Source organism: Puma concolor, chromosome E1 (genome assembly GCF_028749965.1).
Source record: "Puma concolor isolate L17-30 chromosome E1, mPumCon1.1.hap2, whole genome shotgun sequence".
NCBI classification, from domain to species: Eukaryota; Metazoa; Chordata; class Mammalia; order Carnivora; family Felidae; genus Puma; species Puma concolor.
The window spans coordinates 60,185,048-60,202,029 of NC_141680.1; the positions used below are offsets into that span (position 1 = coordinate 60,185,048).

The following is a 16,982-nucleotide window of genomic DNA, read 5'->3' on the forward strand; positions in this document are numbered from 1 at the left end:
AGGAGCCCCAGGCACTGAGGCAGCAACCCCACCTGGCCTCCGTCTTCCCACCTCCCCTTTCTAGGCTAAAGAGCAAGAAGGACGACATTCTTTGAGTCTCTTCCCTAAATTCCAAGAGACTGGAAATAAATCCAGCCTGGTCCTGGGAGTCCCACCTGCTCGGTGGATGTGGCCTCATTTTAGGCAAGACTCATCCTGAGCTGGGGTTCTCGAGCGAGGCCCAGGGCACGCTTAGCTTCTTGCTTCAATTAACCGTGGGGCCAGGTGGGGAGAAAAGCAGGGCACGGCCGTGTCAGGACGGGCTTCTGCCAAGGAGCCCCCAGCAGCTCGCCTCGGCTCCCCAAGCAGGACCCAGAGAGCCAGGGATTCCCTGGGACAGAACTGGCCACGGGCCGCAGTGTTTCCCCACGCGCTGGACTGCTACATCGGGAGGAGGCCGGCAGGTCCTTGCTGGGGTGGCGCTGGCTGCCTGCCACACCACAAGAGGCTGAGATTCCCCTGAAACCGAGAGCTGCATTTATCTCTCACCAGCGACACAGAGAAACAAACCGGCACGCTCTGCCCAGGAGGCATGTCCAGAAATTTGGGCCCGGGCTTCTTGTTGATGAAATGCCAGATTATCCTGGGCCTCTCTGCGGCAGGGAGGCATGGATCACGTCGAGGGACAGGTGGGGTTTTGTTTCGCCGATGACAAGATTTTTCGACGCCGAAAAGTTTAAATGATAAGTACAAGAACCTTGACTGGCTCCCCGCCCCCCCCCCCCCCCATAGGTTGCTGTTTTCAGCTTCAGTGCTTGGCAGATTTGTTTTTCACAACCTTCAGCTCCTCTGGGCCTCGTCCGCAGCCCCCTGCCCCCCCTGGCCACCTGAGGCCCCTGGTGCTAGAAAGACCTCATCTCAAGCACTTTTAGGGCCACGCAGGCCTGGGAGGCCTCAATGCCTGGTACCTCGGCTACGGCCATGGGAAAAGACCTGATCTGAAGCAGAAGTTGGCAGACCGTGGCACACAGGCCGGCAGACTGTTTTTGTAAATAAAGTTTTATTGGAAATACGGCTGCACGGGTTCGTATTGGTTGCGGTTGCTTTTGTACCCGGTTGGGCAGTTGCCCGTGAGGCCACCCGGCTCCGAGAGGATAAAGTAGTCGCGACTGGGCCCTTGAGGGAAATGTTGGCCGACCCCTGCTCTGGGGGAACAGAAGCCCGGAGCGCTGGAGTCAGGTCTCAGTCTGGAAGGGGGGGCGATGAGAGGAGCTGGGAGGACGTGCTCATGAGTGGACAGAACAGCTAAGCAAAGATCCTGAGGTGGCAGCGTGGGGGTGGGGTGGGGGGAGGGAGGGTGTTGAGGGATTGAGAAGAGACGGGCCGGTGAGGCCGGGCACGACGGAATGAAAGAATGCAGTGGTCCCCAGCTGGCTTCATCCCCCCAGCACCTAAGCTCCATTCCCCGGGAACCAAGCGTGCACTCCTCAGAAGCAGCTGATAGCCCCCGCCTACGGGACAAACCCAACAAACCAACGGGAGAGTTTCTCCTCGCCAGAGGGAGGTGGGCTGGACCACCTCTTCCTCCTTCTGGAATTTGCTAAGTGCCCTGTGGCTGAAAGAGACCCTTGCGCCCGAAGTAGTCTGGGGAGGAGGGGCCTTCCGCTTGCGTTGGCCTGATTTTCGGTTCGTGTGTGAATCACAGACAGTGAGGCATGGGCCCTTGGCTCAGGATTTCCTGATGTTTCCTGCCCGGGACAGCAGCCTGGCTATCAGGGGCCGCAGCCCACCCCTCCCTGACGTCAACTCTCCTTCCAGTGAATGCGTTTCCTTTTCCGTTTGGGAAGACCTGATATCTGTCATCGGTCTCATCAGCTCTTGTCATTGTAACCCTGGCACCTCCTGTTCGGGAAGGAGCCGGTGCGACTGGCCAGAAAGCAGTGGGTGAGGGCAGGAGGGTGAGGGGGGCGTCAGCAGATGGGCTTTCGAGCCATCAGGGGTCTCAGAGGGCACATGCCTTCTGGCCCAGGGTCATCAAGGTGTGAGTGGAGAGCCCTGCCGCAGCCTAGCCCGCTGGCCCTCCAAGCAGCTTGGGGTACTCCCAGGCCTCTTCTCTGGGCCACCTGTGTCACCTGAGAGTGACTTATCTCCTTTACCTGTGCTCGCTAACCAGCCGACATCTCTCCTGGTGGAAAGTGTTTGTCTTGTCATCGTGTAAATGCAACCATTAAAGAAAATTGCTCAATCCCTGAAAACCATTATTTAAAATTTTTGCAACTTCTAAATGTGCACGTCCTAGGGCAAAGTCATGGTTGCCTCATTCTGGTAGCAGCTCTGACAGTTTCAAACTAGCCATGAAGGACAGAGGCTCTAGGTGGGTGGCTTCAGAAGGCACTGGTCATTGCCTGCTGTTTATATGTAAATACTTACTGGTGTAACTTACCATGCTGTAATACGACCGTATTAACTACAGTTTATTTTAGATGGGAAATTGCCAACGGGACAGTACTATGGTTGTCTGTCTCACTCAATACCTCACCCGGCAAAGCACCACCGCCACATGCAAAAAGAAGCTGCCAGCTCTCTTCTGGATGGGTAGAATGCTCCTGTGGTCACCATTAAACATCATGGTGCAGGCATTCAGCCACTTGACCCTACAACTACCCCTTGTCCTAGGCCCCGTGCAAAAGTGGAATCAGGCAATGGATGGTCTCATCCTAGTTACTGGAAATTAGGAAATTTGATGATTCACCACTTCTAACTCGGAAGAGGTGAATCAGAGTCCACCTTGTATTTGGAAAGCTCTCTAAACGTAAAGGAAAGCTTGAAACAATCTGAAACGCTCGTTGGTTGTAAACAAGTTGGAAACTCTTGAATAGCCCCACGTAAACAATGTTAGCGGTTTTGTGTATTTACTTTCAGTCTGTCTGCACACGATGCTGTCTCCCAATTTTTAATTTTCCCAACGAGATAAGCTCTATACTACTAAAATCTGGATTTTCCACTTGTGTCACTCAAGATTCTTCTAGGACGTAATTCTTCATGGCCGCGCGCGGTCTTCCCACGCAGCGATGCCCCATTATTTATTTCACCAACTCTCCCACTGTTGATTGCTTCCACATTTTTGGTATCATGCACAATGCTGAGACGAACATTCTTGCAGGGAACGCGTAACTGACTTCTGTGGGATACCTGGGTGGAAGCGGAGTTCGGAATGTTTTGCATCCCGTGTGTCCACAACACCCCCACCCCGGGACAAGGACGATGTGGCCACCTCCTACGGCTCTTCCGGTTCCCGAGTCCCAGTCCACGTGGGTCGGCCGAGGAACCCCATGTTTCGGGTCAGAGCCATCTCCCCTGCCCCTCAGGACATTGCCACATCTTCTTTTCGAAGATCGGCTAGAGAAGGTGCTCCCGGTTCCACGGACGCGGCCCTCGGCTCGCAGAGCCGCACGTTCCCCGGGCCTGCCCGCTGCACCTGCTCGGGAGCCCCGGCGTCGGGCACCGCCTGGACTTCGCGAGGCGGACGCTCCCGCGGCGTCTGCGCCTGCGCCCCGCGCGCCTCCTGCACACCTGCGCCCGCCCCGCCCCCGCCGCCACTTGTCCGCGAGCGCCGCTGTCAATAAAGTTCTTGCGCGCCGGAAGCGGAAGCGCCGAGTCTCCATGGCGGCGGCGGCAGCGGCGGCGGCGGGGCCGGTGCTCTGGAGGCGACTGCTGGGCCTGCTGCCCGGCCGCCCCGGGCTGGCCGCGCTCCTGGGGCGCCTGTCCGACCGCCTGGGCAGGAACCGGGACCGCCGGCGCAGGAGGTGAGAGGCGGCCGGGCCGGCCGTGGCGGGGTCGCGGCCGCAGCCCTGCCTCCCTCCGCGCCGGGAGTGCGCGCTCACGCGGGGGGCCGAGCTCGGGCGCCCCGGGCCCCGGCGGCTGGCGTGGCGGGGTCTGGTGGCGAGAGACGCCGCTTGGGTGCGGAGGGGGTCTTTTCCTTACGTGGTCCTGGCCGCGGGGTGGCTCGGCCGGAGTGAATCAGCTCAGCCGGGATTGTGTTCGTGCAGCGCTTCTCACATCCTGCCCGAGAGGGCTGTGAAGCAATCCTGAGTCAGTGACTCTAAGGCCAGGGAAGAGGAACCACTCGACCCCCCCACCCCCTTCACACTTTTCAAAGGGCCCGTGTTCTGGAAAAGTACTGAAGTGACTTATGTAAATGGCGAGGGAGGCTTTGAACCGGTTTGTTCAGGCAGTGGGCTTTCAGAGTCAACATTTGCCTAGAACATGCTGACCCAAGAGGCCTGCTGTTAGTGCTAATGTAAAAAGAAAAAAAAAAGATTTCTTGTGTGCAAATGGTTTTCTTATCAGAGACACTCAAGTCTTACCCTTGATCCTTTAAATTTTTTTTTTTTTAATGTTTATTTATTTTTGACAGAGAGAGAGAGAGACAGAGCATGAGCCGGGGAGGGGCAGAGAGAGAGGGAGACACAGAATCCGAAACAGGCTCCAGGCTCTGAGCTGTCCACACAGAGCCCGACGTGGGGCTCAAACTCGCGAACCACAAGATCATGACCTGAGCCCAAGTCAGTAGGCTCAACCCACTGAGCCACCCAGGCGCCCCCTTTGGTCCTTTAAAAGAAAAAAAAAAAAAAAGAAAAAGAAAAAGATCTTAGACGTAAATGCCTTAGTAGGGTTTGCGTTGTCTTAGATTTTATCTGTGCTACTTGGGTGAGGATGAGACCTCCTGACTTTCCGTGCACAGATCTGTGGTCCAGTCATGCGTGCTGTTTCTAGGTATGGGAAGCAGCCTGCTTCATCCTGGGTTACGGTGGATGATTTTGAGTAAAAAATCGAGTTTGATTCAGGGTAACTTTTAGGTGATAGCATCGGGGCTATATTGAGCCCTTAGAAGCCTGCTGATCAGAATGGCTTTAAGTTTCATATCAGTGAAACCGGCGGGGGCAGGGCAGAGGTGGCCTCAGCGTTTTCTGTACTTGGTGTTTGGCCAAGACCTGGCCATTGCAGTGGGTAGTGAAGTCAGATGACTTCCACATCTCGGCATCAAACCACTGGGAAATTTGGTTTAAAGTTTCAAGAAATGTGTTCTCCTCAAAGATGAGGTGTTCAGGCAGTTTTGTAATTTCCCTGTATATGTTTAAACTCTAGGAAGAACACTTCATTGTTAATTCCTGTTTAGCATTGGAATTGACTATTAACAAATTCTTTTGAAAAAGACATTTCTCTTGAGTGATTTGTGTGTGTGTGGGGGGGGGGGTGGTGGAGAGTGTGGCAGTGGGGAGAGTCTAAACTGACTTCCCAAAGTCCTTTTTGTAAATGGAGGCAGGAGGTGTGGCACCGTATTTCTTTTTGATTAAGCGGAGAGAGGGAGTTGTATCTCTGGGTCAACAGTTAAACCAGAAACTCACTTAAGCCAAAGAAACACAAGTGTCTGAAATTTGTGTTTTATAATCCTTAGGGGAAAAATGCTACTAGGACTGACTGCCGATAAGTGCTGTGACCAGTGTTGTGACAACACTGTAGCTTTCTGACCCTTTTTTTTTTTTTTTCTTCTTGCCTTACTGCCTTACGGGTTTGCAGATTTTCCCGGACTCTTTGTGGCCTTGGTGTTGGGGTTTCTCTGGTCTTGTGTGGCCACTCATCCTCTATTGGCTGCTGACTTTCGTTTCTCCTCCAATCGTACGGTTGTACCTCGCAACGCCTCATTCCCCGAATGATGTGGTTTCTTGTAACTCTGGTCGTTGATTCATTGATAATAGTTCTGTGTAGTCATGAGCTTAGACTTTTTCAGATTTTAGCTCTGCCAGTCTGACTCAACTGTTGGAGTGCCTGGTGAATCCTCGTGGCTAACACGCGGGGCGGGGGGTGGGGGGGAAAGGAGGGTTCTTTCCTTGCAGCGGTTTCCTTGTTAGTTACAGAGACAGCCATAGTGACAGAGAATGCTACTTAAAATTACTTCCAATTAGTGATCTAGAAATACTGTTTTTCTCTTGAGCAGGCATCTGACTCATTATTGCTTTGGACTGTTGGGTTCATTCGTTTATTCAGCATGCAGGTGTAGAGCACTGCTCTGCTGTGCGTAGGTGCCTAGGAAGACAGGTAAAGACATAGCCCCACCTTCAAGATGCTCAGACCCATAACAGAAGAAATAGTAGAGTAAGGTAGAAGGTCACGGCTGCACCTAAGAGGCACACCAGGAGGTCACAGAAGGCTTCCTGGTGGCTGTGATCTCAGAGCTGCGTTTTGGAGTATAGGAGCAGGCTAGGGAGAGAAGGGGGAGCTGGTGGTGTTCAGGGAAGGATCCTGAATGATGTGGGCTGCTGATTGTAGCAGCAGAGGCGGAAGGCAGTTCTCAAGTCATTTCCAGGAGCTGACTGGGGGCGCTGAGTAGGGAAGGGAGGTGGAGAGAGGAGCTAGGAACAAACATCCTCTGGGCTGAGACCCAGGGAGGCAAGCTCTGAGATTTCTTATAGTTTCCTTTCAGAGTGGTCTGGGCCTGAGGTGGTGGGGAGTGGAAGGCAGAATCCGCTCTGGTGGGGGAGGCGTAGGGGGAGTGCCTGGGGGGTAGGTCGTGTGTTTGACTTGGGTGACTGCGTGAATGGAGGCACGCTTCACCAAAACAGGGGGTAAGAAAGGGGACTGGGTTTGGGGGTGATGATAAGGTGACCTCGGGGCAGGTTCACTAGTATCCAGGCACGTCCAGGTGGAGGTGTTCTGACAGATCCGGAGCTCAGGAGGGGCAGCCGACACCAGATAGTTTGGAGTCATCAGGCTACACAGAATCGACTTGTTATTTGGAGTAGATGAACCTCAGTGGGAAAGGTGTCAGGGGGGCGCTGGTTCCTAATCTCGAGCTTGCCTGCCATGCGAGGAAATATTTTCTTTGTGGCCTCCTTCTCTAAAAAAACACCAAACAAATGATTTTCAGTTTGAGCTATATGTGCAGAAAGGGCTTTATTTTTGAGACTCAAGTCCTGTTTTCTCTCTTCTAGGTGTGTGGGTAGGTGTGAGTATGAGGAGGGGTGAGGGGGCTCCAAACGTGAGTTAGAGGGAAACAGAGACCCAGAAGGCTGTTCGTTTGTTCTTTTTCTTTTCTTTCTCTCTTTCTTTTTCTTCCTTCCTTAATTTTTTTTAACATTTATTTTATTTTATTTTTTTTCAACGTTTATTTATTTTTTGGGACAGAGAGAGACAGAGCATGAATGGGGGAGGGGCAGAGAGAGAGGGAGACACAGAATCAGAAACAGGCTCCAGGCTCTGAGCCATCAGCCCAGAGCCTGACGCGGGGCTCGAACTCACGGACCGCGAGATCGTGACCTGGCTGAAGTCGGACGCTTAACCGACTGCGCCACGCAGGCGCCCCTAACATTTATTTTTGAGAGAGAGACAGAGACAGAGCACCAGGCGAGGGAGGGTCAGAGAGAGAGAGAGGGAGACACAGAGTCCGAAGCAGGCTCCAGGCTCAGAGCTGTCAGCACAGAGCCCGGCCTGGGGCTCGAACCCACGAACCGTGAGATCATGACCTGAGCTGAAGTTGCATGCCCAACCGACTGAGCCGCCCAGGCGCCCCCCAGAAGGCTGTCCTTTCAGTTAGATTGTCTTCCGTTGTAACGGCAGGTCAGCACCCTCCGGTTCAGCTTGTTAGTATCTTCTACTCTGAGGGACCACCAGATTTCCAGAAATCACTTTTTCTTTAAACTTTGTAATGCTCCTTACTTGTTAGGGTTTAGTAGAGCCTGCTCTTGGTTTATTTACAGTAATGGAATGGGTGGGAGGGGGATACTTAGAGCGTAATTTCCCCCAAATAATTCAAACTTGATCCTGCAGGGAATTAGCGGACAGACTTTTAAATTGTAGCTTTGTTGAGTTCACGTTAACCATGACTGTCCCCCAGCACACTGCGGCTGGGGACGTGCATTAGGCTGGGTCAGTCAGCTGTGTGCCCCTAGAGAGTTAGCAGGGAGCCTGGATCAAAGCGTTTGGATAGATCGTCCACTTGGGAACACGTGATCTGATTCACGTAAACGAGTTCTTTTCGAGGCTGCTGGGAAGTCAGGCCCGTCCGAGCCTTTGGATTAGTTGAACGTGTGATTGGTTCTCGACAGGCACTTGCGCTGTGTCTGGTGCTCTCACCGACCGACCACACCGTGTCGTGGGTTCCGTGGGATTTCTGGCCCCTGGATGTGAGCGACTTCCTTTTGGGCAAGTCCAGAGGACAGTCCTCTAGCTGGTCAGCACGTAGCCAAGTGCTGGCAGCCGCAGCCTCTCACGCCGGACTTGTGGTGGGAGTGCAGAGGGCCGTTGGTCTTTTGTAACCTGCGGGAATTCACACTCACTTCCCTTTCTCGGGCTCGGGTCTTGCGCTAGTCAGGAAGGGCCGCCTGCCGCCGGGGACGCAGGAAGTGCGGTGCCTTCGTGTAGTTTCTTGAGAGCTTTTCTCAGGAAGTGCTATGACTGTTGCTCTTCTCTCATTAGCTCACTTTTTGACGTTTCAGTGTGCATGACTGGGGGGAGGGTGGGTTTTTCTTAAAAAGTAGTTTCTGAAAATATTGCAGTCCACCGAGCTTGGTTTCTCTTAAAAACTTCATTTTTTCGTCATTTTGTACAGATTTGGATGGGATCCAAGCCACAGAGCTTGTACCACGAATCTTATCTTACAGTTCCAGAAGAGCCCACGGACCTTCGGAGCATGGCCGAGCCCACGGTGGGGGCCACTTAGTTAGTACCCCGAGTGCGGTACGGGACAGGGGGTAGGGCTCCTGTGCTGTCCGTGGAGGATTTGTGGTTAGTGTCTGAGGACAGTCCTGTAGCATCGCTGTTTTCTTTGTTCAGAGCCCAGGATGCCCCCTTTTGAGAAGACCCCTGAGAGGGTGGCCCGCTTGTTTGGTTCCCGCTGGGGCGGGTGACCTTCCGCAGCCCCTGGGAAGCAGACCCCTGTCCTCCGAGGCGGAGAGGCTGTGGAGGGGACATGGGAAGTGTAGACCGGGGTGTAATTCTCTCGTGTTTGCCTGCCTTTGTTGGCCTCTCGCCGCTGCCACGGGGGAGCGGGGTTGGACCTCCAGGCACCCTGTCGCGCATCCAGACGGAGGGAAAATGCAAGGCGTGCCAGTGTTTTTCCATGGAGCATCTGCAGCTCCAGGATGTTTGGTGAAATGAAGAGCTCCTGTCTCCCCACGAGAAGGAGAAACACCTCCTCTTTCCCCTGAGGCCCCCGGGGTCAGGAGCGGTGTCCAGTTGTGTCTCCGTGGCTCTTCTGCCGTTTCCGAGCGGCTGACTGTCACGAACTCCAGTCCCCCTGCCTCCCGGTGCCTCGGCGGACGGTGGGCCGCTCTTTCCCACCTAGGATCACCCCTTGGGCCAGGTGGGCTTCCACTGTTTTCACTTAGTGGCGGCCGCCGGTCTGGGGACTCGGAAAAGAGCCTCCTCGGTCAAGGCGGTTCAGATGTGGGTTCCTCTTAGAGATGGTGGGAAGAGACTTCGCTCCCCGGGGCCCCCCCCCTGCCCCCCCCACGGCTCCCCTCCCTTCATACTTACTGTGCCCTCCTGGAGTCACCCTGAAGCCTTCCCCTCGCCCCCCTCACCCAGGGGGAGGAAGGGCCCCAGGTCAGGGGTCCTGAGCCCTAACACCCAGCCGACTCCCCAGTGCGGGACTCTGCAGATTCTCTGCCCGAAGCCTTAAGCCTTGGGGCTGAACCTTTGCGGGCCTGTCATCCCGCGGTGGCCGGAGCCTGCCCTTTGGAGGGCGTGCTGCTTTGTTCCACTTTTAGAATCGTGGGCTGGGGGGGGGGGGGGGGGTGTCAGTGCGCTAGATTTGTTGTTGCCTCTGGCACCCGCTTGCCCTAGCCCTGTTCTCCAAACTTCCATGGTATTCCGAGTAAAGGGGCTTGCCTTGGGAGGCCGGGTCGTCAGCAGAAGCTGTGATCGGGTCCCCAACCCCCTCTCCCCACTTCCTCTCTTCGTAACTAGAAACCGGGGCTAGGTGGTACCAGAGAGATGATTCAGGGGCGTCCAGGTCTCGGTGTGGAAATTGTGTGTGTGTGTGACTGACATGGCTGTGCTTTTTTGGTAAAGTAACCACAGCTCCTCAGATCTCTCGGGGCTTCGGTTCCTGACCTGGGACGTGCGGTTTCTTAGTAAACCTCCCTGGGGTGCGGGGACTTGCCCGCACAGGTGGTCGCCCCTGGAGACTGGGGTTACTGTGCAGTGGGGTTGCTGCTGGCACTGGAAGGAACCTTTTCTGGGAAGATTCCCAGGAGTTAGGCTGTGGAAAGCGGGAACCAGCCCCCCCACGGGCTTCTGGCCGAGGTGAGGGAACAGCGTGGGCCCCCAAGTGGACTCTGGCTTGGCTGTGCCTGCCCTGGCCGGGGCCCTTCGTTTCGAGTTAGATCGTCACCTGGCCACACGTGGTCTCCCCACGCCTGTGTCGGCGCTGCGGGGCCCTTTGTAGAAGGCTTTGCTCCTTTCCAAAGTGCCTTCCACTTTGGGTGTGCGAAATTGCCACTTGAGGGCGGGGTCTCCCCCGCCCCACCCGCCGGGCCCCTGCCACCTCTCAGCTCCTTCTCCTCTCTAGCAAAAATAAACCTGTCAGTACACAGATTAAACAGGAAGCCAACATAAAAAAGCCCTCAACAGATCTTGGACGGAGGCCCTGGTGGAACATTCCCGGGGAAAGCTGCCTGGCAGGGACGAGACCTGAGCCTGGCCCGCCCGAGCCTGCCCTGGGCCTCTCCCGGGCAGGACGGGGCCGACGCTGGACCCCTTGGCGTGTGTGTCATGGGGACTGGCCGCGGAGACCAGTTTTCCCGCTCACGGTGGCTTTTGCCAGTTCCCACTCCTTAGGTTTGCTCGCCCCTCCCCTCTCCTGGCGCAGCCCTCAGGGAGCCCGTCTGAAGGCAGGTGTTGTAAGGCCTCCGGGGGCTCCGGCGCCGAGAGCTCCCCTTTTCGGTCACTCGAAGCCCATGTGCTGTATGTTTTGACCTTTAATTAATGGCAGCACCTGTGTCTTGTGTCGTTCTTGGAGGATCTCAGGCGTGTCAGCTTGTGAGGCCGCTGGGCTCTGGGAGTCCGGGGCCGGGCAGCTCTTCCCCTGCGCCCCTCACGGGCCAGGGGGTGCTCACACGATGACCGGGATGGAGGCCCCGGGCCCGCGCTGGCCCCCTCCTGGGTTGCTGTGTGCCGAGGACGTGTTTCCGCATCTCCCTTTTGGGAAGCTGATTGCAGTCTCTGGGCCCAGATGGGGGGTGTGGCCCGGGGTGTTAGCTGGCGCCCTGGTCCTTTCTTTGGTCTGAGAGATGACAGGTGCTGTGAGACTGGGGGTACGTCGGTCTGGTGCTGCTGCTGTGGGGTTTTCCGCCTCGGATGGACCATGTTTACTGAATGACTGGTAGACTTTAGGCCCCCTTCGGGCCTTCGGATGGATTGTCCCACAGGCTTTCCCATCATCTTGTGGTCTTCCATTGGACTGGAGCGTCTTTCCCTTTCCTGGAAGCTGTCTTTGAGCACTACAGGAACAAGGCCTACGGTTTGGGAAATTGAGGCAGCAGCTGCTAGTTTACGTGTCTAGGCCTTTTGCTTGCCAGCTGCCGCTCATCACCTGAGAACCTTAGCGAGCCAGTGGCCCCGAGTGCCGTCACCCCCCCCCCGCATCGCAGACAGCGGGAAAGGTTAGCTGCTCTCCTCCCTCTGCACCGTGGGGCCCCAGGCCAGTCCCCGACTTCCCCGGATCCAGGGAACCGCTACCTTCCACCCGCTGACTAAAGCGTTCTTGGCAATGAGTCGGCCGGGACAGACCGACGGGCTTTCTGGGAAGCACAGCTGTGGGCCATCTGGCGCCTGTGTAGGGACGTTCGCAGGCCCTGGGAAGATTCAGCGCTCTATCATGAGGCAAGTGAATGAAATCATCTTCCTGGAATCTGTGGCTCTTCAGGCCTTGCTTGGGGTGTTGCAGCGTCCCTTCCCCAGAGCCCCTCGCAAAGCTGCAGTAGAAGGTCACGCACAGCACAGGGATTTCCTGCTGCTGCTTGCTGGGATTCGGAGTCGGCCCGGGCTCGCGTGGGGCTCCGGGTGTATTGCCCCTCCCTCCCTGTCCCCATGGAGGTGCCAGCCGGGGCGGGCGGCAGACCTGCGGATCCGCGGGTGCGAGGGCAGGACCTCGGTTGCCACTGTCTCTGCCTCAGCGGAGTGGAGCCTGTCTGGGGCGCAGCTTTATGTGGCATGATCCCCGGGGACGGTGTGTCCCAGGGCCGAGGGGGGGCGATTGTCGCCACGGCCGAGATGGCCCCCCCTCCTCCAGGCTCTTCCTGCTCCAGCTCTTCTCTCCACAGCTGAGTATTAAAGAGAAGACTTTGTTTTTCTAGGTCCTTCCCTAAATAAAAGCCTTGTTTGTCTCTGCAGTCACACAGCTGGCGGCCTGGGTTGCGGTGATCACCCTCATCCCGGGCCTGCCTTCGTTCCAGGTGGCCTTCAGTGGCTTTGTGCAGGCGGGTTTGTCGGGGCGCCTCTGTGTTGAGCACGTGCGGTGGCTTCCGTGAGTTTACTCGTGGCCGCTCTCGATTTGGAGTTGTTTGGACCCAGCTGCCAGTTTGGGGTTTCTCTCTAGGCCTTGGCACTTCTCAAGTTGCTCAGCTTGGACGGGCTGAAGGAAAAGCCCTCGGGCTTACCTGAACTAGGCTAGAAAATCTGAAATCGGTTAAAACACAAAAACCCTCCACTTCCACCTGTCCCCCGGTAGCTGGGACAGACTTTGAAGGGAGTGTTTGAGAAGTATGACCCTTTGCATGTCTCTTTAACCAGGTCACCATGGCTGCTGTTGGCTCCTTTGCTGTCCCCAACGGTCCCCCAGGTCACCTCCCCTCCTTGCTGCCTGTGTCCAGAGGGTGTGCACAGGTTCCAGTGGATCCGGAACCTGGTCCCAGAGTTTGGGGTCTGCAGCTCGCACGTCAGGGTGCTTTCCTCCCCGGCGGAATTTTTTGAGCTCATGAAGGTAAGTTGTGTCCGCAGGAGAGAAGGAGGGACGTCTGAGCTAGAGGCTTGGGGACTTGGGGGTGGGAGGGTGTCCTGAGCAGACGTGTCTTCTGTTCTGTAAGTTTCTTTCTTTCTTTTCTTTTTTTTTTTTTTAAGTTTTTTTATTTTGAGAGAGAGAGCGGGGGAGGAGCAGAGAGAGAGACTCCCAAGCAGGCTCTGCACTGTTAACACAGAGCCTGACGCAGTGCCCTGACTCACAAACCACAGGATCATGACCTGAGCCGAAATCAAGGGCCGGACGCTTCACTCCCTGAGGCCCCCCAGGCGCCCCGCGCTGTGGCAGTTTCTGATGGCTACCCTGCTTGTTGCTGTGGGTTCTTCTCCCTGTTAGGTTTTCAGCCTCACAGATGGTTGAGTTGCACTGTCCTCGGACGCTCCTGTGTGGCTCGCATCTCAGGTAGAGCAGCCCAGAGCGTGTGGGCCCGTGAGGGGCGGGTCCTGGATTTTGAGTCTTACGGACAGACTGACCGCTTTGGTTCCATCAGAAGGGAGGTTCGTGAGGGGCTGTGGGCGTCCTTGCCGACGGGGTCTGAGACGAAAGGAACCTTACTCTAGATATGGCACGAAGGCCCCTGCAAACGTCTTCAGGACACAGAACGTCCTGGAGACGAAGACCCGGCCGAGCCACGGATGACACTCGATGTGTAGGAAGTGGCTGGAATTCTCTTGTTCGGTGAGGAGGTGTTTAGAGACCACTGGGAGATTTGGACATCCGGTTTTAGGCCTTATGAGTCCTGTTCTTTCCTGTGACTTTGTCTACAGTTTGTGCCTTTTCTGTACTGGGGGAGGGGCTAACCTTTGTTGGGGGGGGGAGGCGGGCAGGCTCGGCTTGAGCCTTCAGTGCCCAGGTCTTCCGGTCTCATCCAAGTCCTCCAGGTTCAGCTGCGAATCGGAATAATTCATTTGAAGCTGATCAATTTTTATTAACATGAACTCTCTGGGTTCAAGTTGGCAATGATGTTAGAGTTAAGGTCTGACGAGGTCAGACAGGCAGAAAGGGGGGAGGTCGTAGGAAATGTATGTAGAGATTAACTTTTCCACCGAACGGTCTGTAGTTGACTTGAACACTCGCCCCTTCTCCTTTGGCCCTGCTGTGCTGCGGAGCGCCGCTTAGCTTAATTTCTGACTGGCTCGTTCCAGAATGCATTCTGCGTGCGTGCGTGTTTCCCTGTCTGTGTACAGGCTCTCCCCACCTCTCCCCTGCACTGCTCCTCTGTCCCGTGTGTCCTTTTTGGCTAGAACTGATGTCAGGCCGTTTGCCTTTTGCTCCTACTTGGTTCTGTGTTTGGCTTGAAGAAACCGGTTCTGCAGAGGCAGGTTTTCGTGTTCTAGTCTACTCTGGGTGAATGACTGGCTGCGTCTCCGTGTGGCGATCCCCAGGCTGCGCACCTGCCCGGGCAGGGCCGCGGAGGACAGGAAGGGCCCCGGGGCTTGGCCCGGCAGGCCGGGAGGAGGCCCTTCTGTCCTGCCTTCTGGGTGGAGTCGAGGGCAGTTCTCCCCGCATGGGTGGTGCAGAGTGGGATGTAGCTCTTCCCAGGGCCCACAGAGTGGCCTTGTTCCCTGATTGGGGAGTGCAGCCTGTCGTCTGCCTGGCCCCGAGCCCTCGTTACAGCCGAGGCTGCTCCCACGGGCCTGGCGGCGGCACCCGCAGGCGGTCTGCTGCCTGAGCCGGGGTGCCTGTACCCGAGTTGTTGGTCTGCGTCCCCGCGGTCCCCGCGGGAGCACTTCATAAATAACAAAACAGAGACAGAGGGGGTGGCGAGCTGGGAAAATTCTCCGTGCTTTCCTTGTCTGCAGGCTTCTTGCTGGTGTGTTTGCCTGCTCCTGGAGTCAGGGCGGCCCTCCTGTGCGGGCTGGGGGGCTGGGGGGGCCACGTCCCTCTTTGGTGGGGAAGCAGACACGTGCCCTGCCTCCTGCTTCTCTCTTCCCGCCTGCCGCCTCCCCAGAGGCCTGGCCCTCCTGTCTCCTTCGAGAGCCTGACGGAGCCTGACTGTTGGAATGCCGCCGACCTTTCTGCCCTCGCCACCCGCCTCTGGGGCAGGGTGCTTCGAACTCCAGAGGGGGTCATTGTTCCCCGGGCTGGAGCAGGTCTAGGGAGAGGACCGAGGTCACAGTCATCTTTGAATGCCCGTCTGGTCTGTCTTCGTCCCTAGGGAGCTGTCCGCATCTCAGAGGAAATTCGTACGTGCTCGTTATAAAAGTCAACCATGCGGGTGCAGAGGGGGCATGCAGGTTGGCACCCACGCTGCCCTCCTGCTCTGCCCGCAGGGACCGCTCTCGGCAGTCGTGAAGCCCCTGTGTCAGCAGGGTGTGTGGGGGGGGCAGTAGGTGGGGGAGCAACTTGCTTTCATCTCGGCGGTATGTTACAGGCGCCCTGTCAGGTCACGGCACAGACCTCCCTCGTTCTTTCGATGGCTGTGTCGTGGCTCGTACAGTTAGGCCGTGCCTTACTTTCGGGGGGGAGTATTTTAAATTAGGGTCGTGGGGCCTTACTTGGTAGCTCACCGTAAGGCGTAAGCGAGCTCAGCCTGGAGGCTTGTACGTTTTCTCAGTGGGCTGTTGGGAACAATCGGCAACTGTTTTTCCTCTTTCAGGGCCAGATAAAAGTGGCGAAGAGACGGGTCGTGATGGCGTCTCTCTACCTGGGGACGGGTCCTCTGGAACAGGAACTGGTAAGGTTTCAGGTGGGGTGGTCCCCACGGCAGCAGATTCGCTCTGACTCCCCCCCCCACCCTCACCGGCCACACGGCCCTGGGAAGTTGGGGTCAAGCCTCCCCGCCGGCTGCTGGTTGTCTGGTGTGTTAGGAGGGCCAATGAGGGGTGCGGGGGAGAGCTCCTCCTTGCTCACGCGTCCTCCTCACCCTGCACAGGGCTTCCTGGGCTGCTCGTGTCTGCCAGTCCAGGGCTCAGCAGGCCACGTCTGGCCTGCCGCCTGTTTTTGTATGGCCTGTGGGTTAAGAATGGTTTTTGTGTTTTCGAATGATTGGGGGAAAAATGAAAAGGAGGCGGCTATCTGTGACACAGGAAAAATGTGTGAAATTCAGATTCCCGTGTCCATAAACAAAGCTTTGTTGGAACACGGCCATGCTCGCTCACAAACGTGTTGTCTGTGGCTGCTCTCTTGCCGGGACTGCAGGGCTGGGTGGTTGTGACAGGGACCATCCGGCCCACCGGACCCAGAGTATTTACTCCCTGGCCCTTTACAGAAAAGATTTTCTGACCCCGTCCTAGACAAATGAGTGGCGTGCGGGTCGGGCTGGGGTCAGGCGCCTGGGCTGGGGTCAGCTCGTTCCGCCCGGACCTGCCGTCGCCCACGGTGACGTGGGCCAGATGGGAAGGAGCGGAACCCACTGGTGCACGCGGCGCGGGGTGCGGTGCGCGGGCACGGCGCGTAGGCTGACTTCACGTGAGCGCGCGTGAGGGGCTTCTGTTATCCTCATTTCAGGACGCCTTGCACTCTGACGCGGTGAGACGGGCCTGGCGCCCACGGCGTTCTCTTGTTCGTCGCTGTCCAGAAATGCACAGCTAGGGGCTGGGGAAGGATGCCGGGGATGGGGGGCAGAGGACGAGGGACGCCGGGTCAGAAGCACTCTGTCCTCTCCCGCTCTGAGAGGGAGGCCTCCCTCTGCCTTCAGGACATGCTTTTAGCAGCAGGCTTGGGAAGCCTGTTTGTTCTTCTGGGAGAAGACTGTCACGTCCAGCTCATGGAGAGTGGCCAGCGGGCAGGTTGTGTGTTGGATTCATCGGCTCAGCAAATATTTACCAAGTGCTCTCCGCGTGTAGGCACTGTTTGCCGTGTGTCGGTGGGGATTGTCCGTTGAAATGTGCGAGCACTGGTGTCTTTCTTAGCCTTTCCAAGAGTGGCAAGGTCCAGACTGCTCGGGCAACGTGTCTCTGACCCACAGACCCTCTCTTCCTTAAGGCCCGGCTGGAGAAGGGTGCCAGGTGGCGTCACCTGGTTACTGTTACTGGTCTCTGTG

The 16,982-nt window shown here is 56.7% G+C and overlaps 1 protein-coding gene and 1 long non-coding RNA gene across 3 annotated transcripts in view; one reads left to right on the top strand and one right to left on the bottom strand.

Annotated features, from left to right (window-relative positions):
* Positions 1 to 2,437: 2,437 nt before the first annotated feature.
* LOC147574564 (uncharacterized) lies at positions 2,438 to 4,165 on the bottom strand. Its single transcript, XR_015244336.1, has 2 exons — positions 3,964 to 4,165; positions 2,438 to 3,171 (listed from the first exon to the last, which is right to left on the bottom strand). It is a non-coding gene; the product is annotated as an uncharacterized LOC147574564 (long non-coding RNA).
* PGS1 (phosphatidylglycerophosphate synthase 1) overlaps positions 3,615 to 16,982 on the top strand; it is a 35,027-nt gene continuing 21,659 nt past the window's right edge. Inside the window, exons 1-3 of one of the 2 annotated variants that reach the window (XM_086688183.1) lie at positions 3,615 to 3,785; positions 12,772 to 12,961; positions 15,597 to 15,674. In XM_086688183.1, the coding sequence (XP_086544309.1) occupies positions 3,643 to 3,785; positions 12,772 to 12,961; positions 15,597 to 15,674 (411 nt within the window). In that variant the 5' untranslated portion in view covers positions 3,615 to 3,642. The remainder of the gene's footprint in view (positions 3,786 to 12,771; positions 12,962 to 15,596; positions 15,675 to 16,982) is intronic. The other variant, XM_086688182.1, reaches the window with a different exon arrangement.